The sequence below is a fragment of the Chionomys nivalis genome, chromosome 2 (assembly GCF_950005125.1).
Source record: "Chionomys nivalis chromosome 2, mChiNiv1.1, whole genome shotgun sequence".
NCBI lineage: Eukaryota > Metazoa > Chordata > Mammalia > Rodentia > Cricetidae > Chionomys > Chionomys nivalis.
In genome coordinates this window covers 113,708,574-113,732,977 of record NC_080087.1, presented here as the reverse complement: position 1 = coordinate 113,732,977, position 24,404 = coordinate 113,708,574, and the positions used below count along the sequence as shown (strand labels likewise).

Sequence of the window (24,404 nt, the reverse complement as noted above, 5' to 3'; positions counted from 1 at the left end):
TTTTTCTATGGACGATGCCTGCTGCAGTGTGGTTGGTAAGGAAAACGGGAACAGAAGGCAGTTGCTACAGGGGGCTGAGCTCAGGTTTTCCTAAAAGGAGGAGAAATGGTGTTTTAGAAGGCTTTGATGCTGATGACAAAAACCTGGGAAGACTGAGGAATTTGTGGCCCTGTATGCAGTGTCTACAATGGGCAGTGCCTAGGAGGTACACAGTGGGGGCAGGGAATAAGGAAGGGTACATGAGAAGGACCTAAAAGGCCTCCGTAGGTGACTGTGGGCTAGCCTTCCATGGTGGGAGCTGGGGACCACTTGTACACATTCATTGATGGCCTTTGGCAAAGGTGAAGAAAGACAGATAGTTTTACAGACTTTGTGGTAACAAGTGACAGCATGTCTGAGTTTCTAGGTAGCAGAAACAGTGCTTGTGCTCTTCCCGGAATTGTGGGATTCGGTGGATAAGAGAAAGGTTATGAGCGTGGAAAGGGTGGGACTGAGGGCACACATGTTTGTAGGTGCTGGGAACTGAACTTGGGTCTTCAGCAAAAGCTGTGTGTGCTCTTAACTGGGAAAACCTCTCTCCACCCTGTCAGTTCTAATCACTAATGCAGGAAACAACTGTAGATATAAGCTGTAAGCTAAATGCTGTTGTGGGCTCCCCAGTGTTTTCTAATGCTACAGACTCTGGAGCGGGAGGATCTCAGGATAGCTATCTATTAGCCCCTTTGCTCTGTGGTCAGTATGCAAGATGCTTTCCTAAATCCTCTTTCAGAATCTAAATGTGGGGCCTCCCTCAGTGGAAAACAGCTCTAGACTGAAGATGTGCCCAGAAGTTGCATAGTCTGGGCACACAGCATCTTACCCTTAGTTCCTGGGGTCCAGAACACATGACAAATAAGAACTTCTGAAACCAGAGTCAGAAAGCCTGTGTGACTTCATAAGACGAGTTATTTCTTAAGCATGCGGGCCCTTTCTGAGCAATATGTTCAATACCCTGTGGGTCTAGTATTCTGCCAACCAAATTTGGGGGGGCCTAAGAGAGATTACCGCCTTTTTACAGGCAGTTATATACGTGAGTCCTGTGCTAACCTTGCAAAGCCAGGCTTGGGTGAGAGGTCTCTGGGAACAATGGAGCTTCCTCTGAGACACCCCCCCCTTCATGGTTGCTGTGACATTTGCTGACCTTAAGGACCAACAAGCCTCAAGCCCTGTGAGGAGAGCGAGACGTGAGGAAGAATATGGGTTTGAGGATGGTGGGCCTCTCTCCTGTTGGTGATTTGATAATTTTCTCGATGAGTTCACTGCGCTCAGAACATCCCTATGTCTTAGGTTGAAGAGATAGCCACCAACCTGGAAACCTAAGGTCCCTTTCAACTGAGATTCACACCAATGATGGGCACAGTAGATTGCGGACACTACCTCCATAGGACAGGTTCTATCTTTTTCCATTGACTTGGCCACTAGGAACCTCCCTTTACAGGCCCCAAAGGAAATATATTATGCCCCTGGGAAAATACTAGTGAGTGAGAACAATGTGTATGGGGAGATGTGCCTACCTGGTTTGGCTACCCCAAGACTGGCTGCACTTAGAAACAGGCTTAGCTTCCTCTAAGTGCCCTTGCTGAGAGGGGCCGGGATAAGTTGAGATAAATGGAAAACAACTGAGTTAATAACTAGGCTGCCTGATATGGAAATAAATAGGAGGCGTCCAAGATTTCCCCGTAGAAACTAATAAACAGTAACACGGAAGGGGTCATGTGGCCCCCCTCGGCTCTCCCCAGCACTGGTATATAAGGGGCTCCTCTAGCAGGAGGAGGCATCATATCTCCCTCTCCTCTCCTGAGTCTCTCCTCACTGCACCTGAGTCCTCTCTACTGACAACATGGGTTGCTGTGGCTGTGGAGGCTGTGGTGGCTGTGGCTGTGGTAGCTGCGGCTGTGGTGGCTGTGGCTGTGGTGGCTGCGGTTGTGGCGGCTGCGGCTGTCGTGGTTGTGGCTGTGGCGGCTGCGGTTGTGGCGGCTGCGGCTGTGGTGGTTGTGGCTGTGGTGGCTGCGGCTGTGGTGGCTGTGGCTGCTGTGGCTGCTGTGGCTGTGGTGGCTGCTGCTGTCGCCGCTGCTGCTGCAGTTCCTGTGGCTGTGGCTGTGGGAAGGGCTGTTGCCAGCAGAAGTGTGGCTGCTGCCAGCAGAAGTGCTGCTGCAAGAAGTGCTGCTGCTAGGGGAGCTGCTGGCCTCTGCTCCTACCTAGGAGGTATGGGGGACCATACTGTGTCCTGCTGGTAAGACTTCACCCCATTCTCTCCCTCTCTTCCCCTCCCCCATCTATCACCAACTCATCTCCTTCTGCTTTGTGAACCTCCTGCTTTGTCTTTCTGAGAGCTTCCTTTGTCCAGGCTCCACATGCATCCACTCAAACTACAGGAAACAGATACGCAGCCAAAAAACTTGCTGGTAAGATGACTGCATACAGTCAGAGTCAACCAGGAACTCTGATCTTCAATGCACTGCAGTTTTCTTCAATGTCCAAACTTTGAAAATATTTAGAGCAATATTTAGTCTTTTTGATGTTTCCTACCTGTACTCAATGTTTTCTATGTTCCCTCCCTAAATTTCCTAATAAAATAACTTGATATGCACTGAAATCCTCTTCTCCAGTCGTGTTTTCATCCGCTGCTTTGCCAGCTCACACTGGCAGTCTCACTCTGGCTCACTCGCTCCTGCAGCCTCTTCATTCCAGACCCTAGTTTCTGACACCCATAGCTGTGTACACAGCCCTGCATCTTCTTCACACTAGCCCCTGACACCCATGACTGTTTACACACCCCTGCATCTTCTTCACACTAGCCCCTGGTACCCATGACTGTTTACACCCGCCTGCACCCTCTTCAGACCGGCCCCCAGCCTTTGACACTCACAACCATTTATTAGAAAGGAACACCCCACATAATGCTGCCCTGGAATAACATTTCCCCTACAGTGTCTGTGTCCTTGGGCCTCCTCTAAATCTTTCAAGGTAAAGGAGGTGGGAGTTGATGGCCTTGGTGGAGTTTTGCTTCTTAATTCGCCTAGGAAATGAAGAGTAGGGCTGAAAGGAAGCGGGACATGTGTAGCTTTCACCCTACAGCATGTGGCAGTTTCTTAAGAGACTGGAGACTTTGGCTAGCCAGGAAGTGTGGGTGCTGTGGGGGTCACATGACTCTTTGCACCCCTACACTGTGCGGTTTAGAAAAGAAGACAGGGAGTGGGGTTTCCTGGATGTGAATTATTCTGTTCCTTCCAACAAGCCATAAGAACCCAAGGCTGGGGCAGTGAAGAAACAGTTAGCAAAGCCTGATTGAATCCCAGGTTTCTCTTACTTCAAACACTGCCCATCCTACTTCTTATTGTATAAAGAGTTTGAGCTTAGAACCCTTTCCACTCTTCATTTTCTCTTCCCCATTTTTAGCCCCCGCCCCCAAGTTTCACGAATGCATATTGCCTTCCCTTCTCTACCCTGTGGCCTGTGGGTCTCTCACTGTGGTAGGAGCTACACTGCAAGTACTTCCTTTTCATCTCTCAGTGATAGTTCTGGGCACATGTGAGCACACTACAGCTTTTGTCTTACCAGGCAACAACTGTGTTACCAGTACCTCATAGATGTCATGCTTAATCTTGAAGAAGAGATTCTTTTATTTTCTTTTGGAGATAGACTTTCATGTAGTCCAGGCTGACCCCTAGCTCCCTAGATGGTTGAAGCTGGCCTCAAACTCCTGATCTTCCTGCCATTACCTCCCAAGTACTAAGATTACAGGAAGACATCACCATGCCGAGTGAGATTCTCAACAGGTGGTTCCAAGAGCCATCTTTTCCTTTCAAAATAACGGTCCAAGGATGGGACCTAGTACCTTCCATAATCTAGGCATGTGCTCTGGCACTGAGCTATGTCCTTAGTCAAAAGAATTTCCTTCGAGTTACTATTCTAGATTCCTGGGTAGATTGCATAGGAGACATTCCTGAGACGGTGGGCCTATAGCTGCTTTTCAAGTCATACCCCTTATACCACCTGACCATACCCAAGGCCATTTAAAGGTGGCCTGATTTGAGTTGACATCTCATCTTCGTTTTTGAACCTCCTCTACTCAGTCTACCCCAGAGAAGTGATCTCATACTTGGTTTCCTTAGCAATGAGATGTCCTAGTTTCAACTCTGTTGCTGTGATAAAATACAGTAATAAAAATCAACGTAGGGGAGAAAAGGTAATTCTGGCTCACAGTTCTAGATTAAAACCTGTCTTAGCTACGGTTACTACTGCTGTAAAGAGACACCATGACCACAGCAACTCTTTTAAGGGAAACATTTAATTGGGGCAGGGTTCCAGTTCAGCAGTTAGTCCATTGTGATCATGGAGGGGAGCATGGCAGCATACAGCCAGACTTGGTGCTGGAGAGGAGGCCGAGAGTTCTGCATCGGGATCAACAGGCAGCAGGAAGAGAAAGTGATCCGCTGGGCTTGGCTTGGACTTCTGAAACCATAAAGCCCTGGTGACGCACTTTCTCCAACAAGGCCACATCTTCTAGTTGTGTCACTCCCTCTGAGCCTATGGGGGCCATTTTCCTTCAAACCATCACACACCCTCTCATAGCAGGAAAGTCAAGGTGGCAGGGATTTTAAAACCGCTAGTTACATCACATCCAGTCAAGAGCAAGGGGGGGATGAATGCATGCATACCTGCTACTCAGTTCATCTTTTCCAGGACCATCAGGATAATCCTTCACAGACACCTCAAGTGGCCATCTTGTTCTAGACAATTCTTTGCTGAGATGCTCCTCAGGTCATGAGTCTAGATGCGTCAAGATGACAACACTAAAACTAACCATCACACAAGGTCATATGTTCTCTTTTATTACTATTTCTTGTGAAGAAGCAAAAGAGATTTATAGATACTCTATACACATATAAATATATGTATATATAATATATGGATATGAGTATGGACACACACATACATATATATGTATAAAGTATTTTCTCCTGTTCTTTCCCTAATGTGTTTATCTGTTCAGGCTCTAGAATGAGTGTGAAGCCCTTGTGCTCACTCTGGGTTGGGTACTGCATGCCAAAGATGATAGTTGTTGGCTTCTTTCTGGTCTTGCCATGTTCACAGTTTGATGGGAAGACAAGCAAGTGTAAAGTATGAACAGATTTCAGTGTGACTCATTGTGTTTGAGAGCAGTGGATGGGTGGGTATGAAATCCCATGCCTACAGCCTGCTCTAGCTCTTCTCTGAGTCCTTGTCTTATTTTATTCACAGGTGGTATAGCATTCTTATCATGATGTATAATATACTTTCAAATGAAGAATCAACGACTCAGTAACCTAAAGGTTTTAACTGGTCTTGATTTTTGTTTCCAGCTTGACTGTCTGTTTACTTTATTGAATAAACCTGACACGGTAGGCAAATTGCTTTTTGCCTACCAACAACGGCTAAGTTTAGTGGTGTCCCCAGTCCTCTCAGGGGGTGTTTTAGAAGTGATATTTCCTGTCCACTTTAGAGTGACTCTTTTGAGTCAAGTGTTGTCATTTCTGTCAGAGAATTAAGGTACAGAAAAATGGAGTCACAGCTGTCTGGAAGTGTAAGATCAATCCATGCGGGACAATTTCAGATTTTGTCGAAGATCCTTGGCACCTGATTCCTGGCCACTTATTCATGCTCAGTTTTCCTCTCAAAAGCCAGTCAAAGGTCTTCAAAAAGCCTTGGCACAATGGGGGCCCCGCTTTGATCCCAGCATTCGAAAAGCAGAGGCTGGCAGATCTCTGTGAGCACCAGGCCAGCCGAGGCTGCCTGGTGAGTCCCTGCTCCCTCAAAAGACTTCCCTTTCTAGTTATGTAGTTGGTAGCAACTTGTCACCTTTAAGTCTTAATGTTCACCAAAACCTCCACCAGCCATCACCTTGAGGCAGCGCTAGGCTTAGACTATACGTCTTTTCTTTCTCGCTTCTCTCTGTTTCTTTGCATTTCTATTGTTTAGAATATTTGAAATATGCATTTCTTGTACCATCCATGCACACAATGAGGTTTTGACAAAGCTTGTTGATTTGGTTTGGTGCTGCTCAAGGTATTTGTTTACCTTTCAGAGTAGAACTGTAAGCAGGAAACGAATAGACACTTGCCCCAAATAGCATCCCCTATGTACTCAGAGTAGGGACACTGGGCTACTTTTAGCTGGCATATTGATGCATTCGAGCCATGATTTATTTAAGTATTTGTGCTATTAACAAATAGGTTGCATGTTTGGATAATCAATGACATCCACCGACCTTGGTTGTATGGTTCGTATGACTGGAGGTTGAGATTATGGTCTGTGGCCATACCAGCATGTGTTGACTGCTCAGGGGTAGATATACGTCTAAGTGCAAATAACATTTGAATGAACCCTTGCCATAGCCTAATGTTAATTTTTATTTTATTTATTTATTTATATATTTATTTATTTTTGAGGCAGAATTTCTTTGTGTAGCCTTAGTTGTCCTGGAACTAGCTCTACAAACCAGGGGAACCTTGAATTCACAGAGATCTGCCTGTCTCTGCTTCCCAAGTGCTGGGATTAAAGGTGTGTGCCACCACCACCCAACTGTCTAATGTTCCTTTAAAAAATAATTTTGATGAAAGATTTAGGACTGATTTTGGCAGTGGCGGCACATGCCTTTAATCCCAGCACTCAGGAGGCAGAGACAGGCGGATCTCTGTGAGTTCGAGGCCAGCCTGGTCTACAAGAGCTAGTTCCAGGACAGGTTCCAAAGCTACAGAGAACCCCTGTCTTGAAAAACAAAAACAAAACAAAAAACAAACAAAAACAAAAGATTTAGGGCTAGAGACATAAGTTAGTAGGTAGAGTCCTTTCTCAGCATGTATGAAGCCTTTGGCTTGACCCTCAACAGTGCATGAGAACCCAGGAATAGTGGCTCACACTTGTAATATCAATATTCAGGAAATAGGAGAATAAATGAGATCATTCTCAACTACAAAGCGAGTTTGAAGCCAACCTGGCTTGGGCTATCCAAGACCCTGTCTAAAAAACAAACAAAAGAAAGCTAATAGAATCAAAGGTCTTTTAAATGCTATTCATGTGGTAGTCTGGTTTCGCCCTCTGCATTAATTACAGGGACACCATACCATCCTACAAGGGAAGGCATTATTAATAGGCCTGAGCATGGTAGTTTGGCATCTCTGGGTGGCCTTAGCATATACTGCATCTTGGTTTCTGTAATTTCTATTGGTCTTTTATTAGCTTTCCATCACCCCTCAGCTCTATGAAATGTCTCTAACACACATGCTTATGTCTCATTTATTGACTCCCCTTCCCTTCCTGTTTCTGGACATCATATTAGCATACAGCCCTTTTCTGTCCTTTCCCATAAAGACAGAGAAGCAGCAGAACACTTTTTTTTTTTAAATGAAAGAGCTCTTTCAGACATTCACTTCCAAAACATAGGAAAAAATACACAGCCACTGATTGAAGATAAAAGCATAATTCAGTTTCCTTATCAGTCTAATCCAAAGCAGAACCTCTGAATGGCCATTTCTCCACCACCCAGATACTTGCAGCTAACTGAGATGATTTGGAGGAGGGGAACCAGCTGACATAATTCTCTGTGCCTTTTCCAACTTGGCTTTTCATAAGTCTATCTGGAGCATGTGTGTGCAGCCTATAGACATGCACGTTTCCAGCTAAGTGTCTGGAAAATCGGTGCGGAAAGAGAGGCAGTAGCAGATGGACAAGGAGCAAATATAAAGGTGACACATTAGACAAGGAAGATGAGTCCCTGAGCCATGTGGCTAGCCACAAATTTTATCGCTCCTTCTTCCATGATGTCATTTACAGTTAGGGAGGGACTGGCCCACCTTGAGGCTAAACTCTGCTAGTTTGGGTATTCTCCAAGGTCTGGTTAGCTTTAGGGACAGAGTGAAGTGGGTGTGTCAGGATTTCTTGGGATCAAGACGAGGTAGACTGCAAGGTAGATGGCTCAGTGGGTAAAGGTACTAACTACATCAGCCTACTGACCAGTTTGGCAGCCTGCTGACCTGAACTTGATCCCTAGCATGCATATAAAACCCCTAATGCCTGACCATGCCCCTATAATGCCAGTACTCCTACAGTGAAATGGGAGGCAGAGGTACAAGAATCTTTGGGGCCAGCTAGCCTGAAGTATATAGTCCAGGGCAGCAGAAGATGGCTTCGGCAAGAAGGAAGGTGGGAACCAACTCTTAAATGCTGTCCTCTGACTTCCACAAGTGTATGATGGCACGAGCTTCTCTCTCTTTCTCTCTCTCTCTCTCTCTCTCTCTCTCTCTCTCTCTCTCTCTCACACACACACACACACACACACACCAAATAAAATAAATATAAATCTAAAGACTAAGGGACTTCCTCATGTGAATGAAGCAAAGACTGATAAGTTACTTTTGAGGGAAAAACACTCAAACACTGGTGTTTATGAGAATGCCCCATTTCTTACAGATATTTTTAAGCAGCGTGCATGCTCTTACGAACACATATTTTGTTATAAATAGTATAAACTCTGCTCTCATGCTGAAACCTCTAACAGTTGTAGCCCATTATAGACCTGTGTCTAAAGGATGTGGGGGAAAAATATAATTCCAGGGTCATATTTTGGGACAGTGACAGCATGCTACCAGGAAGAGGAAAGCTGGCCTTTCCATTTCAGGAGAGTGATGACAGGGTGGTGTGACATTGATACAGACATGGCCAGGAGTGTTAAAAATGGCAGCAGACACAACACTATGGTGGCTGGTGACTGAGTTGGGCTCCATCACTAACAACTTTGATGTGGGACCTTTAGCCAGTGCCTGCAGGAGGTGTTCTCTCTTAGGTGCCTCTGCTCCCTTTCCTGCTTAAGAAGTGTCAAGACAGCAGCCACGGTAGAGTGACTAGTGAGCTGAGTGGTAATCCATAGGCCAGTGGAGACTGCTGTGCTTGCCAACATTCTGGCTGCTCTGCGCAACGACCAGAATGGTGATCGTAGAGGAGGGCGGCTCTGAAGAAAGCAAAAGGAGACTTATAGTACAAAATAAAGGCGGACAACTTAATCCACAACTAATCGGCGAACTAATTGATGGCCCACTGAGCTCTGTGTCCCACCAGGCCAAAACACCGCCCCTTGCTGTAAACAACCCACCAAACTACCCAATTCTTCTTTTGTGTTCTCACATCCCAAGTCCTGGTTCTCTTCCCAACTGTCTTTTTGAGACTCAAATCATAATTATCACTGACTTCCAAGCTTCGGATGATTCTTCAGCGTGCTAGCCAAGAATTCGTGTTCCCCCTGTGTTTCCAGGCGTGGCCTTCGCGCCTCCTCTGTGCCCACCCTGTGGTCAGATGGGAGGAGCTGTCTGATCTCTAGTGTAACATGGGAACCCTGACAGTCCCCATCCTGATCTTCACAATTTAACCTTTTGTCCTTAAAAGCTCAGACCTGGCTTCTCATCCATCCTGTTAACAACAGCCACCTGTAGCTTGTTCTTGTCCTTCCTTCAGCTCTTTGTACTGGAATATCTTTATACATTTCTCTTGCCCAACCAAGAGCCTGTGGGTTCATCCTGCTGCGTTAGCACAGAGCAGCAGAGTCATTTCCTCCTATGAGGAAGACAGCCAAGGCCTATTTATTACATTGAACACTTCTCCCAAGTTCACACAGTGGGGAACTATTAAGAAACATTATTGTAGATGTTTATGTGGCTTCCCCAATAGAAACATAAATCATGGACTGTAGAGTTGGGTGGAAATGCACAGCAGATGAAGGCATGGATGGAGAGATCGTACATCCTGTGCCTTCTGGTGCCGTTCCTCAAGCAATTTGACTGTATGGTCTTTACCCTACAAAAGGATGAAAACCTACCGACGATTCAAAGGAAATTATTATACCCCCAAAATACAAGTGGGATACCACCAACCAGAAATGGTCTGACTGTTCTACCCAGGGGCCCGTCTACAACACAGACTGACTAAAGTCAGGTAAATGTAGGTGGCTCGGCCAGGGTAGTGGCCTTGTTATCTTTGTGTTTTGGAAAGCAGTTTTAGACAGTTACGTCTCACAGATGTCTTTGTCACGCCCCCCCCCCTTTCCTTTGGTTTCTCTGAAGTACAATTTCACTAGCGTTTATAAGAAAAATGAGACAGGTAAGCTGTAAATTTCTGCAGTCACGAGGAGGAGGGAGATGGAGATACAAGAGAAAGCCGTATCTTCTGAGCTGGGTTTGGAGATCGGCAAGCAGTGCATGGCAGTTAAGCAGCCATACAGCAAGGTGGAGAAGCCCAGAGTACCAGGGAAAACACACCTGGGCTTTGTAAGTACCTGAACCAAAGAATAAGCAGCTGAAAAAGGGGAGCAAAGGAAATGCTACACTTTTCTGAACTAGGACCCAGAAATGTGGCTGTATAGGTGACTGCCTTTTTAAACCTTGAGACCAGGTTGCATTCTACAACCCAGGCCAACTTAGAGCTACTCTGTAGCTCAGGCTGGAATAGAACTTGTGATGATCCTTCTCTTTTAGGCTTCTGAGCACTGGGGTTACAGATGTGAGCTGCTCCATCTAATCCATAGCAATCATCTTTAAGAGCTGTCTCCGAATAACTGAAAAATTGCCTGAAGAAAGCCACGACCCAGATCAAGATGTTATTCTAAGGGCTAGGGTGGGTTCTTCAGAGAAACAGAACCAACAGGATGTAATATGCAAAGGGAGATTTATTACGGGAATTGAGTAACGTGGTGTAGAGGCCATTATGTACTGTGGTTGTCTTCTGCAAGTTAGAGAACCAGGGAAGATGGCGATATGGTTGCATTGGAATAAAACTGCATCAGAATCGAAGGAGCCAACGGTATAAATTCCAGCATTCAAAGGCCTAAGGATCAGTTGTGACAGTGACAAACGGCAGAAGAAGGTGGGTGTCCCACTTCAAAAAGAGGGAGAATTATCCAGTTGTCTTTTTATTTTATTCAGGTCCTTAATAGATTGGGTGATGGCCTGTCTTAGTCCATTATGCTACTATACCAGAATATCCAAGACGTAGATTGGCTAACTAATAAAAAACAAAGATTTAGTCAGTCATAGTCCTTGATTCTGTGAAGTCCAAGACCATCAACTGGCATCTGGACACACCTCTGTGTCACATGTGGAAAACTGCAAAGCTAAGAAAGAGACAAAAATAGGTATCCTCACATAACAGAACAAACAGAAGGCTAGCACAAACAAACTCTGTTTATTACAGCAGCTACCCATGGGCATCAGGGACCTGTTTGTCAACCATCACCCAGGCGCTCAGGAAGCTGAAAGAATCATGCCTCCAGGGTTGTCCTCATGGGTACAGGTTGATTGTAGCAGAAGCCTCTGGAGTCCAGGGTCACATCACAAGAACAAGAAACCCCATGAACTCAGTTGAGCAGGATGCAATCATATTGTCCACAGTTTACTCCTTTCAATTTACAAAAGGTTCTCAGGCAGTAGGACGTTCTATAAGCTAATAGAAATATGGCAGACCGTCGACTGGCATCGGTGTATGGCGCCCTGCACAGCTATGGCAGGGAGGAAAAGATAGCTGAGAAGAATCTAGTTCTACCGCATCTTTCACAGCAGTGGGGGTATGGGGTTGGAGGAAGAGAGGGAGGAGAGAGAGGAGAATCAGGGGCTCTTTACTGTTTTACACTAATAATAGCTTGAAACAGAAAATAAAAGCTAAACATAGCAAGTTCTTTCAAGCTAGAAGAATCCTTGAAGGAAGGGCACGTGAGGTTCTGTTGAAGATATTTGCATAAAAACTAGGAAGTGGAACTGACTCCAGGTTCACTTCCTCCCCAGAGTGGATACATAAGGGGGTCCCCCAGCAGGGAGGGTCATCACATCTCTCTCCTCTCCTGAGTCTCTCTCCTCACTGCACCTGAGTCCTCTCTACTGACACCATGGGTTGCTGTGGCTGTGGAGGTTGTGGTGGCTGCAGCAGCTGTGGCGGCTGCGGCTGTGGTGGCTGCGGCTGTGGTGGCTGCGGCTGTGGTGGCTGCGGCTGTGGTGGCTGCGGCTGTGGTGGCTGCGGCTGTGGTGGCTGTGGCTGTTGTGGCTGCTGTGGCTGTGGTGGCTGCTGCTGCCGCCGCTGCTGCTGCAGTTCCTGTGGTTGTGGTTGTGGGAAGGGCTGTTGCCAGCAGAAGTGCTGCTGCCAGCAGAAGTGCTGCTGCAAGAAGTGCTGCTGCTGCTAGGCTGGCCACCCATCCTCTGGACCTCTCCTACAGGTAACTATTATAGGTGAGTTTTGTCTGTTTGTCTGCTTCCATCTGATCTGTAGGTTACAACTGTGACCTCAATCGGTCACCAGCCTGTGGGAATCTCGCCCTTTGTAGCTTTGTGCCTCGTCGTTGTCATTTACAAACAATCATGGAAATCAATAGACATGCAGCCGTCTCTGCTAATCACCTCATTCTATCCCGGCTATGGCGGGAGACTGACGTCAACACAGTTAGTCACGCACCTTCTGACAATGTCCATTTTTATGCTCTGTCTTAACCTCTGCAAAGCTTATTTGTGTACTCAAAGCCAGTCCTGTCTTAATAAATTAAACTAAACCAGCCTCAAAGATTCGTCTCCTTTTTTTCCTCCCATCTTTCCATTCTCTAATAAGTGTTATCTCAGCAGACAAGGCCAGTATGTAAGTAAGAAGCCAAGAATTAAACGCAAGATAGATGGTTTGCTGTGAGTAGAGATTTATAGATAATTGGCCCTTTGTGGACTGGAGAAGGGAGGGGCGTGGGAGTGGGGCACCCTCTTAACCTTGGCAATTCAATGTTAACAGCTAGAATGTCCTGCAAACCCCTCACACAACGGCCACCAAAGTCTAATGCAAAAACCTTAGATCACTTTCTGAATGTCTGAAGCCTGATTGGTTCTGAGGATTCTCATCTTACAGGCTCCTCTGTCCACTCCTGGAGTCCTCTCCTACTGAATGCCTACTTGATCTTCATGGCCTCATTGCTGAGATCACTCCAAAGGCTTCTTGGGTCTCATTGCCTTTCTTGCCCATTATCTCTGTAGTCCATTTCATCCTCCTGATGGACCTTCTCACCCTCTGACTCATCTATCCAAGCTCTGGATGATAAAGTTGGACTATAGCTAGTTCAGGTACCACAGAACTCCTAGCTGCCTCTCCAAGTCACAGGTCAATGTCAGTTGTGGTGTGAGGTCAACATTAAAAAAACCAAAAACCGCCGGGCGGTGGTGGCACACGCCTTTAATCCCAGCACTTGGGAGACAGAGGCAGGCATCTTTGTGAGTTCGAGACCAGCCTGGTCTACAAGAGCTAGTTCCAGGACAGGAACCAAAACCACAGAGAAACCCTGTCTCGAAAAAACAAAAAACAAACAAACAAAACAAACAAACAAACAAACCAAAAACCAACCAACCAAACAAAAACCTTAAAGCAAAAACCCAAACCTCAAGCCACCCTCAGAGAGTGTCCACAAGCACAATGCCATGTGTCCTCAAATGTCTCCTTAGTTAACCTGCCCCCATGCCCCCTGATCTCTGTTGACTCCAGTCTAGCTTTTTGAGGAAGCTGATACAGTAGTAGAGTTAGAGCAAAGAGGTATTTGGAAGTTCCAGCAAGCACCCGGTGTCCAGGCTGAACCTAGGAAAGCTAAGTGCTTCAGTGTACTTCCCAGAAGGACATTCTTGCCACCTCTCAGTGTCCACGTAGAGTGCCTCCTTGTGTTTCTCAGCAGAGCCCAGGACACAATAGATACTTTCATGGTTGATATGATACATGGAATTGACAGCACCAAAGGAAGCAAGGGTTTGGTGCACCAATGAACACCTGCCATAAGACTCCAGAAGAGCCCTTGGAAAGCCAGCTGCCATTTCCAGGGGGAGTGAGGGCGTTCTTGATGACGTCTGGTTGAGCCTCCCGAGACTAAGCTCGCAGGGTGATTTGTGCATCACTTGTGTTTGTCTCTGTTGCTTTGTCCATCTAGCTGCATGTCTTAGCTAGGGCTTTTATTCCTGTGAAGAGACAGTGACCATGACAACTGGCATAAAGGAACAACTCTTAAGAGGGATGGCTTATATTTTCAGAGGTTTAGTCCATTATCATCATGGTGTGGTGTGGTGGTGTGCCAGCAGATGTGGTGCTGGAGCAGGAACTGACCTACAGCTTGACCTGCAGGCCACAGGAAGTGAACTGAGACCCTGGGCATATCCAAACTACCGCAGTCCAGGATCCCTGGGCCTCTGACTGCCTTAGGTTTTCCAGAGTCCTTTCGCTACTGTCTGTCAGCCTTCAGGATGCATTCTTGGCTCCTCTGTCCGTCTCTTCCTCTCCTCCCGTATCTACTCTTCAATTTCTCTCTCTCTCATGGGTCGCACTGTCTTCTGAGAGGGAAGAGTAAGGAAGGAGTTCCGGTTCTCTCTTCTGACCTAAGGGCAGCTGTTTCTCACTCAGGACCCTTGAACCTGTACAGTAACGATGATCAGAACTCTGGGGCTCACACCCTTTCCTAGGACTTAAGACCCAACTCCTAGATGTTTGCTCTTCTTGTCCCAGGCCCTGAACACGAGTTAGCTCTTGGCCCATGGCAGTAGCCAATGTGTACAGTGAGTGGCTGGCGGGTGTCATCATTCAGTGTTAGTTTAGATTTGTGAAGAATGCATCTTGGACTATTTGATTCTTAACACATATCTCAGTTATGGCTACAGGAGGAGACAGAACAAAAGCTCAGGTATCAAAGCTTATTATACTCAGAGGTCCTGGAGAGACGAGTCCACCCATGCCCAGAAGGAGGTCACGTTGGAGTGAGAAGCAAGGGAGAAAAGTCAGTCACTGTGAGGAGCAGAATGAGAGAGGACTTATGAACTCATTCCTAGCGATTGTAGTGGAGTTTATAACAAATGATGCTAGCAGATTTCATAGGTGCCTCTGAATGCTGCTAAGGTATCATCCAGGGGTGGGCAGAAAGAGGAACTTGCGACCAGAAGTAACTTTAGTATAGTGGGGTGAGCACCTGATTACCTAGCAGGGATGCTCAAAATTTCCGGGACAGTCACCACTGCCATTTGATAGACATCCTTTTCAGGCATGGTACTGAGAGAGGAATAGCAAGACACAATTCTTTCTGCTCAATAGGTGGCCATTTGCTGTGGAAAATAAGGTAAGTGCAAATCTGTGATGGTTACCAGGGGTCAGGTGAGACAGCAGACAAGAGCAAAGTTCGAGCGAGCTCAGGATACCAACAAAGCAACCTGAATACGGACAACACACGTAAGATCTCTGCGTTTTGCTGCTCTTTTGTTGTGGGTTGAAATGAGCGCCCTCCCATTTGTCTGCTGAAACCATCATTCCCAACACTTCAGAGAGGGGCAGTATTTGGGCTAGGAGACTTAAAGGTGTAGTGACGTTAAAAGGAGGTCATGAGGGGGAGGGCCTGGTCCTGTGACTGAACAGGTGCAGACACGCACTGTGGGAGGAACCTGTGAGCACAGAGAGAACGTGGGGATTGCACAGTATCGTTCACCGACTTCACATTGCAGGCCGGAGCCTCCTCCACCTGGCGATCAACCGGATGCTCTCTGTTCTCTGCCTGTACCCCAGATCCACCTGTACTGCATGTGACAGGGAGAACAAACAGTGCCAAAGCCATACGGTATACAAAGCCAAAGATTTTGTGTCGGGAACTGTGATAGTTTATCTCATTTGTGAACTTGATGGATGTAACCTCACCTGGGAAACAAGCCTTGGTGCATAAGGGTTATCTGCATTAGGTTAACTGTGGTAGGAAGAGTCACCGTCAATTGGGGCTGCAGCACAGGCTGAAATAAAATCACTCTCCAGCCCTCGCTCCACCAACCTTGCCTTCGTAGCTGAGAGTCTTTCACTGGATTTTTAAGCACGGAAAGAAAAACCCGTTTCAGCAGTTCTCAAAACTTCGAAAGACGCGTGGTGTGGGTAAGACCGTCTGTCTTTCTATTTAGCCAATGAGAAATACTTGTGGTTGTTAGAGATGACTTGAGTCTGGCATCCTTTCTGTTGTGCATTGGTTGATCTCGGTTGTCACCTTGGTTTGATCTGGGGTTAAGTTAGAAACATGCCCCTGTGCAGGTCTGTGAGCGTGTGTCTGAGAGGAATTACCTGAAGGACCAGGACCTTGTGCAGAGGAGGCAGTACCTTTTAGTGGCAGCTCAGCTATAAAGAGGTGTGAGGGGAAAGCCGGCTCTTTCTGTCCGTCTGCTTTCACTCCCTGCTGGAGGATGTAGCTATCCTGTTGCCGATTCTGCAAGCCTCTATCCTTGACTAACATCAGAACCCGTCTTCTCTGGCTTTCTCACATGGACTGAAGATGAACAGCTTTCCAGGAATTTTCCGTCCTCCAGGCTCCTAGCAACCCATTGGATAGATGAGGCATCTGGCCACTCAGATGAAGCTGCCGTGTTCCTAGTCTCTCCAGTGTGCAGCCATCTTGGAGTACTCAACCCGTTATTATTATGATGTAAGCCAGTCTTAGAAATCTGCTTTGTAGTAAGTGTTCATCCTCTGGTTCTCTACAGAACCCTGAGTAATGCCTACCCAGATGGAAGTTTTTCTCTCAGGACACAGCTTTGAGCACTGCCCAAACCTCAAGGAGTCTCTAAGATCATAATACGAGAAACACACACACACACACACACACACACACACACACACACACGTCACAGATCATTAAGGAAGTTCTCAAATGATTTTGAAATCTTTTTTTTTTTTTTTTTTGAGACAGGGTTTCTCTGTAGCTTTGGAGCTTGTCCTGGAACTCTCTTTGTAGACCAGGCTGGCCTTGAACTCACAGAGATCCACCTGCCTCTGCCTCCCAAGTGCTGGGATTAAAGGCGTGCGCCACCACCGCCGGGCATGATTTTGAAATCTTAACAATGCTCTCATTATGGTGAGAATGTAGATGAAAGGCAAGCAGCAGCTCTCTGAAAACAGGCAGTGAGGTTTCAGGGTTTTTCAGGAGAACATTGTGACCAGACATGAATGAATGCAAAGCCAGAAGGCGTGGCCAGCGGTGAAATAGTGGGGAAGGGGGCTCATCTATAGCAAGGCGGGAGAGCAGGGTGAAATCCCCAAGGGTGGCTTCCCCGAGGATCGACTGCAGTGACGCTTGCTGAGAAGACGTAGGTGGGTTCACACAGGAGAGGTCTGTTCTCACCTGTAATTCTGGGGCACGGTCTCTAGCATCAGAAATGTTAGGTCATGCTTTATACGTTGCATCATTTTAAATAGCAGGGTGTGGTTTGGAGTAGAGAATTCAACATTCTAATGCTATTGCATTGAACCAAGGTGACTCTAGATCACCTCGATGACACGCTGAGCTGTTGCTGATTTAAAACCATTTTTTTGTACTCTTCTCTGACCGGCGTTAGGCATTACCTGAAACAAAACCAACAAAAGCCCCTGAAGGGTTTTGAGCAGTAATTAGAGAACACCAGCCGCTTCCCCACAGGACATTTGACCCTAAAGTTTCTGCTAGGCAGAAGCAAGGGCAGTCCGGTCTACTGATGCTCACTCATTACCAGTGGGGATTTTGAAAACTAATGTGTAGTTAGAAAGGTGGAGAAACTAAATGAGCAATGTCAAAAATTTAAATGCACATCATAGCTGAAGTTATGGGAAGAGGACAAGCCTGTTGTGTGTCCTCCGGGTCAATGGTAAACATTCTCGATAGATAGAAATAAAGAAAATTGTATCATCTGTATTTCAGTAATCAATATCTCTGAAAAATAATATGGTGTGTGTGGAGTGCATAAATGTGAGCATGTGGCTGCGTGTGTGCGTGCGTGCATGTGTGTGTGTGTGAAACAAAGTTTTGGATGTATTCATGGAACTTGGCTTTCACAATCTGGGGCAGAGATGCTTTCTAAGGACTCAAGTGGTGAAGGCTTGGTCCCCAATGCAGCAGTATTCAGAGATGCACTTTGTCCTGAGGGCTCTGACTTCATCAATGCGTTAACCCTCCAACGGGCCGTGGAGAGGCAATGGAAACTTGAGTGGGATCTAGTTGAAGAGAGTGGGCCCTTGTTCCCAGCTACGTCCCCTAGGGCTTGTTCTCCCTCTTTATATCCAGCTGCCATGAGCTCTGTGTCTTTGTTCCATCATGTACTTCCTGCCATACTGTTTTACCTGAATGCAAGTCCTCCGGGACGGGACCTGAAGCAGGATCAGAAAGCCCTGAAATCGTGAGCTTAAATGTACCTTCCCTCCTTTAAGTTGACTAGTACCGTATGGTACCAATCACAGAAAGCTAACAGAATCATTCATTACCCGTAACCAACACCTTAGGGAAATGGAACTCTGATGACAGAGAGAAGCAGACTTTTGAGTCATGCCTGTGTGTTGACACCCGTGGACTGTGCAGAGGACAAGAAAGAGCTGGCCTCAAGGTTGCTGGCTACTCCGCCACCCTTGGTGTCCACCAAAGGCTTTTGTAAGGATTTGGAGAATTTTGGAGATTGGGGATGTGGTTACACCAAAGAAGAAGAACTTTTCAGTGGTTATTTGCATTTTTTAAAAAGATTTATTTATTTATTATGTATACAACATTCTGCCTTCATGTATGCCTGCACGCCAGAGCAGGGCGCCAGATCTCAGTACAGATGGTTGTGTGCCACCATGTGGTTGCTGGGAATTGAACTTGGGACCTCTGGAAGAGCCGCCAGTGCTCTTGACTTCTGAGCTATCTCTCCAGCCCCCTGGTTATTTGTATTTTATTAGGAAACAAAACAGAGTTCTGGATAAGGATGATACGGAAAAGGTATAGAGACAGAAAATAAATGGGAAAGAAGCAATTGTACGCATCAAAAAGGACTCGACACCATGTTCTGATGGAACACAGTGGAGCGACTTCTATAGGCGTCGGCAGCTTGTTACACCTCAGATAGGAAGGTTAGGAACAGGAAAGCAAAAAAGAAAGGAACCTAGGATCCAGAAGCAAAGCCATAGTCAGGGAGCTATGCTAGGACAGGCAGAGGACAGGGAAACTGGTGTGGTTGAGGAAAGGGCCTGGCTTCCTGGTACCCATGACCCAGAAACAGAAAGCTGGGAGCAGCAATCCTAGCAACAACATTGCTTCTTGCATCCACACTTCTGCTGGCAGCAGCCCTTCCCACAGCTACAGCCACAGGAGCGGGAGCAGGTGCGGCGGTAGTAGCAGACCACAGGGGTGCAGCAGCCACAGCAGCCACCACAGCAGCCAACCTGGTAGCACCTGCAGGTGGTGCAGCTGTTGCAACCACCACAGCCTCCACAGCCTCCACAGCCTCCTCAGCGCCACAGCCGCCACAGCCACCACAGCTGCCACAGTTACCATAGCCACAGCCTCCACAGTCACAACAACCCATGGTGTCAGTAGAGAGGACTCAGGTGCAGTGAGGAGAGAGACTCAGGAGAGGAGAGGGAGATGTGATGCCTCCTTCTGCTAGGGGAGCCCCTTAGGTGCCGCCTTGGGAAAGAGGAAAAGGAAGAATGGAGGACACATGGCCTGCGGTCACTTCCTTGTGGAGCAACTGCTGTTTTCACAGCAGGGTCATCCAAGGTTCTCCCTTGTTTATGTCCCATGCACTTCCCATGACCTAGCACACTTGCTAGCAGTGACTTTTCCTTGATAAATCTGTGTTAGAAGCAAGTCAGGAGATGCTTGTGTGGGGGAGGGGCGCTCATATTCTCAGCAGCACACTGTGTCTTTCAGATTCGCAGGAAAATGGACCCTTGGTTGTTGGCGGGTCTTTCCCCATCCCTCCTCAATGCTTTTCTCCATCATCCATTTGAATTCATTCTGCTGTAATAGGAACTCTCAAAAGAAAAAGCAAGCTAGGAATATCCAAATAGGATTTTTTTTTTCCCGAAAAATGGTTACATCTCCATTGCGGTGATTTCCACACCATTAGCTGCCCAGTTAGTAGCTTGTGAGTTTGTACGTTCCTTAATTAATTACGAAAGAGAGATGGCAGGAGCTGACAGGATTCTCCTTTTCCTAACTCATTAAACTGCGTGTTATGTCCTGGTATAATCCTCTCTTCTCTCCCTGCCTCTGCTGCTGAACTAACTCTCCTCTCTAGCCTGGATTTAACTTCCACGTGGAACTTTCCTGAGTTGGTCCTCTACAGTGAGTCGGTTCACACTCACATCAGCGCCTAATCCATCGGTATTCTGCTCTGGGCTCCATCTTCCCGGCCCTCTGACACATATTCAGGGTCCCACTCTCACACTTAAGTCAAATGTTCCTCCGAATTACCAACCCTCCATCTGGACTCTTGAACACTTCCTTAAAAGCCCTGAGTGAAATCTTCTCTTCCGTCCAGGTCCACTCTCCCAGTGGCTTCTGTTCTCTCAGCTCTTCACCAGCTTTAAACATGACCACACGTCTATACTTCTACTCAGTCCAAACCTTTGGGAACCTCCAAAATATGCCATGTCGCAAACAAATGGAGCCAATGAGCCCCGGGGCTTCCAAGCTCAGTTCTTGTTCAGATCATCACAGAACAGCTTAGCCAGGTTCAAGAAACAAACCACAGGCAGTGAACCATGACCACCCAGAAGGGGAAGGATCATTGGTGACCCCACTAATTCTTGCTGCTGCCCATAAGTTCTCAGGGGTTCACTGAAAAGCTTCTTCCACGTATTTCTTGGAGAAAAGCATTCACTTGCCTTTTGTGATTTTATATATGTTGAAGATCACCTTGCTTGTGCTAACTCTCAAACCCCACTACAATCTGCAGCAATGCCCCTCACCTCTTAGCAGTCAGTGCCTTTGCACTCCTTTGCGGGCCTCCATCAGCTCTTCTCTGATCCTATTGTCCTGCATTATGCCCTACTTGGTGGCCCACTCCCAGTGTCTCTAAGGAGAAAAAAGCAAGAGAAGGGTCCATGAGAGAAGAGTCCATGCAAGGATCCTAGGTGTGATTCACACATATTTAATATCCTAACACAGGAAAAAGACTTCTTCCTTCCCCAAATCAAGCCAAATAAATCATTGCATCATCAAAAATGCATATTACAGAGTGATTTTGCCTTGTTATGAAAACTATCATTAAATCTGAGTGCCCCACGGATAAACCACATAGTACTGCTTCATATGCAGAGGTTATGAGGTTGACTGCAGGCCCAGCTGGTTCCATTGCTGTAAAGAAGACAACGGTGTTGGCACTTGGCAGTGACCTTTGAATTTGTTCTTATTTTCTCCTTCCCACTCCCCAGACTTTCTTTGCCAAGCCCTCTGAAGGCAAAGTCTATGCCTCACCTTGACTTGTGGACATCTTGGAAGCCCACAGACGATCTGGCCCTCGGTTTCCTGAGGAGGCCTGTGGTCTGTAAGCCCTGCCCATGGCTCACAGAAGGACGTGGTCTGAGCACTGAGAGGGAAAATGGAAGGTTACCCATCACCTGGACAGCCTTCTCCAGTTCCTGCAGCCCAGAATTCTTTTCAGAAATGCTCGGCCCTTTTGATTAATTTTCAGGAGGAGTTCACATGACAGAAATATGCAGAAGTCAAGGATATCTGAGAAGAGAGATAAATAAGAGCTGGCGAGATTCTCACACATACAGGAAGTCAGATGACAGAAGGAAGGGGTCACATGCTCTCTGCTGGACTCCCCAGCATTGGTATATAAGGGGCTCGCCCAGTAGGGAGGGTCGTCACATCTCTCTCTCCTCTCTTGGGTCTCTCTCCTCACTGCACCTGAGTCCTCTCTACTGACAACATGGGTTGCTGTGGCTGTGGCAGCTGTGGCTGTGGTGGCTGCGGCTGCGGTAGCTGTGGCTGTGGCAGCTGTGGCTGTGGCAGCTGTGGCTGTGGCAGCTGTGGCTGTGGTGGCTGTGGTGGCTGCTGTGGCTGTGGTGGCTGCTGTGGCTGTGGTGGCTGTTGCTGCCGCCGCTCCTGCTGCAGCTGCTGTGGCTGTGGCTGTGGGAAGGGCTGTTGCCAGCAGAAGTGTGGCTGCTGCCAGCAGAAGTGCTGCTGCAAGAAGTGCTGCTGCTGCTAATATGACTGCTGTCCTCTGGGCTTCTGTTCCAGTTACCTGATAGAGGTGAGTCTGTCTGTCTGTCTGTCTGTCTGTCTGTCTGTCTGTCTATTCCCTTTGGGACTGTGAGTCAGCAGCATGAACCGAGTTTATTGCCTTTACAACCTGCCATTTCTGTAGTTGTTATCTCCCTGAGAACACTTGATAGTCACCAAGCAAATGAATGAATCCCAGGCCTTCTGTCAGTTGCCATTCAACCATGACTGTGGCAGATGCAGTCCATGACTTCCTACAATGCCTCTAACTCTACACCAACGTCCTGTTTCCCCATTGCATTGACATATCTGTAATCACAAAGCTATTCTTGCTCAATAAACTTCAATAAATCCATCTCAAACAGCGACTCTTGTGTGCCTCATTTGCTTTCCAGTCTCTAAACTGTCTTTCCGTGGTGGGGGTGGGGAACAAGTTCCATCTCAACAGACACAACAATGCTAGATGTGCAAAAGCAGCAGAGCTAGAGACAAGATATGCTGTAGGACAATCGTTCTACCCTGTAAACATTTGTTTCTTGTACTTGTTTAATAGCATGCCGACTGGCCAGTAGCTAGGTAAAGTATAGGCAGGGCAACCAGGCAGAAAGTAGAGGTGGGGTAATGAGAACAGGAGAATTCTGGGAAGAGAATTCTGCAGCCTGCAGTCGTAATCCAGACACAGAGCAAGCAAGATGTGACTGCCTTGCCGAAAAAGGTATCGAGCCACGTGGCTAACATAGACAAGAATGATGGGCTAATATAAGTTATAAGTCTTAATAAGAAGTCTGAGCAACTAGGTCTATCAGTTTATAACTAATGTAGACCTCTGTGTAATTTCTTTGGGACTTAACTACTGCAGGAACTGGGCAGGACAGAAAACCTCAGTCAACAGAATGGCACCCACGTGGACAGCTGCATCCATATAGAGCCTGAGAGAGCTTGGGAATTAATTCTAGACATAAAATAATAGAGTTAAGCATGGCTTATTGATAGCAGCACTTTCTCAGGTGGCTCTGTTCAGCTTTAGCTGCAAAACCTTTGCAGCCCTTTTAAGAGGCTCTTCCACAAAATGCTTAAATGGTGTTTATGAATAGCCTACAGCATGCTTCTTGGTGGTGGCACGAACCTTGAAACGCCATAGAGTTGTGGCAATAATTATGGCTCTGGCCAGTACCTCTGCCATGAGGCTGGAATTTCAGAAAGCTAAAAAATGGGCTGGATCCAGCCATCAAAGCCACAGTTTTAATCCTAGCCATATTGCTTTGCAAATGGAAGACTCATGTGGTCAGAAAAAGAGAGATACAGTAAAGATAGTTTGAGGCAAAAAAGCCTCTTACAGTGTGTTAAAAAAATATGTAGGCTTGGGAGAGAAAAAAAAAGATTAAAGTCCTTAAAATAAAAAAAAAGAGAGTAATTGGGTGTGGTGGTACACACCTTTAATTGCAACACTTGGGAGGCAGAGGCAGACAGACCTCTGTGAGTTCAAGATATGGTGACATACACCTTTATTCCCAATGGGAGACAAATTTCTGTGAATTCAAGGTGTGGTGGTACACACCCACACACCCTTAATCCCAGCACTTGGGAGGCAGAGGCAGGCAGATCTCTGTGGATTCAAGGTCAATATGGTCTACAAAGTGAATTCCAGGATAGCTAAAGACACACAGAGAAACCTTGTCTCAAAAAGCCAAAAGTTGAAAGTAAAAATAAAAGAAATGAAATTTAAAGTAAAGACATGTAAAGATGGAAAATATACAGAGAGTCTGGATACTGTATACACTTATGTTGTCTTTGAATTGCTTGACAGCTGAGGAGGGAGCAACAGCTGCTAAAAGACATTTGAATATAAATGCTTCTAAAATAACAAAATATAAATGTTTTGTCAATTCCTTGATTTCAAAACTGAAGTCAAAAGATATGTTACTTTGAAGAAGAGGTTTTGCTTTTATTTCCACAGGAAATGAGAGGGAATGGGTTTATTCTAGGCTTAGAAAAGTCAGATTTGATCAAGGAAGACCCCCTGAGAAATCTCCAATAGGAGCAGATGACCCAGATGTCTGAGTTCTACATCTCAACCTCAAAACTGCTGGCTGAGATGATCAAGTCCTCACAGGGTACTCCAGTGAGGACTTGATCATAATTAGGTCGCCATAAGTTTATCAACACCCCCAATAAACATGAAGTAGCCTGGAAAACTATGTCCACATTCCCAAAAAATGGACTATGGATATTTTCCTTGTTATAGATTTAAGGCATGTACCAAACACACACACACACACACACACACAAATAAATAAAAATGAAACAAAAAAAACAAGTTGTTATGGATAATGGCCAGGAAGAAAGGTAAACAAAAGAT

At 46.5% G+C, this 24,404-nt stretch overlaps 1 protein-coding gene across 1 annotated transcript; it reads right to left on the bottom strand.

The window, feature by feature from the left end:
- Positions 1–19,107: 19,107 nt before the first annotated feature.
- LOC130869291 (small cysteine and glycine repeat-containing protein 3-like) lies at positions 19,108–19,394 on the bottom strand. The gene is given in 2 exon segments (XM_057761291.1): positions 19,108–19,320; positions 19,323–19,394. Coding segments are annotated over 2 exon segments (285 nt in total).
- Positions 19,395–24,404: the final 5,010 nt, after the last annotated feature.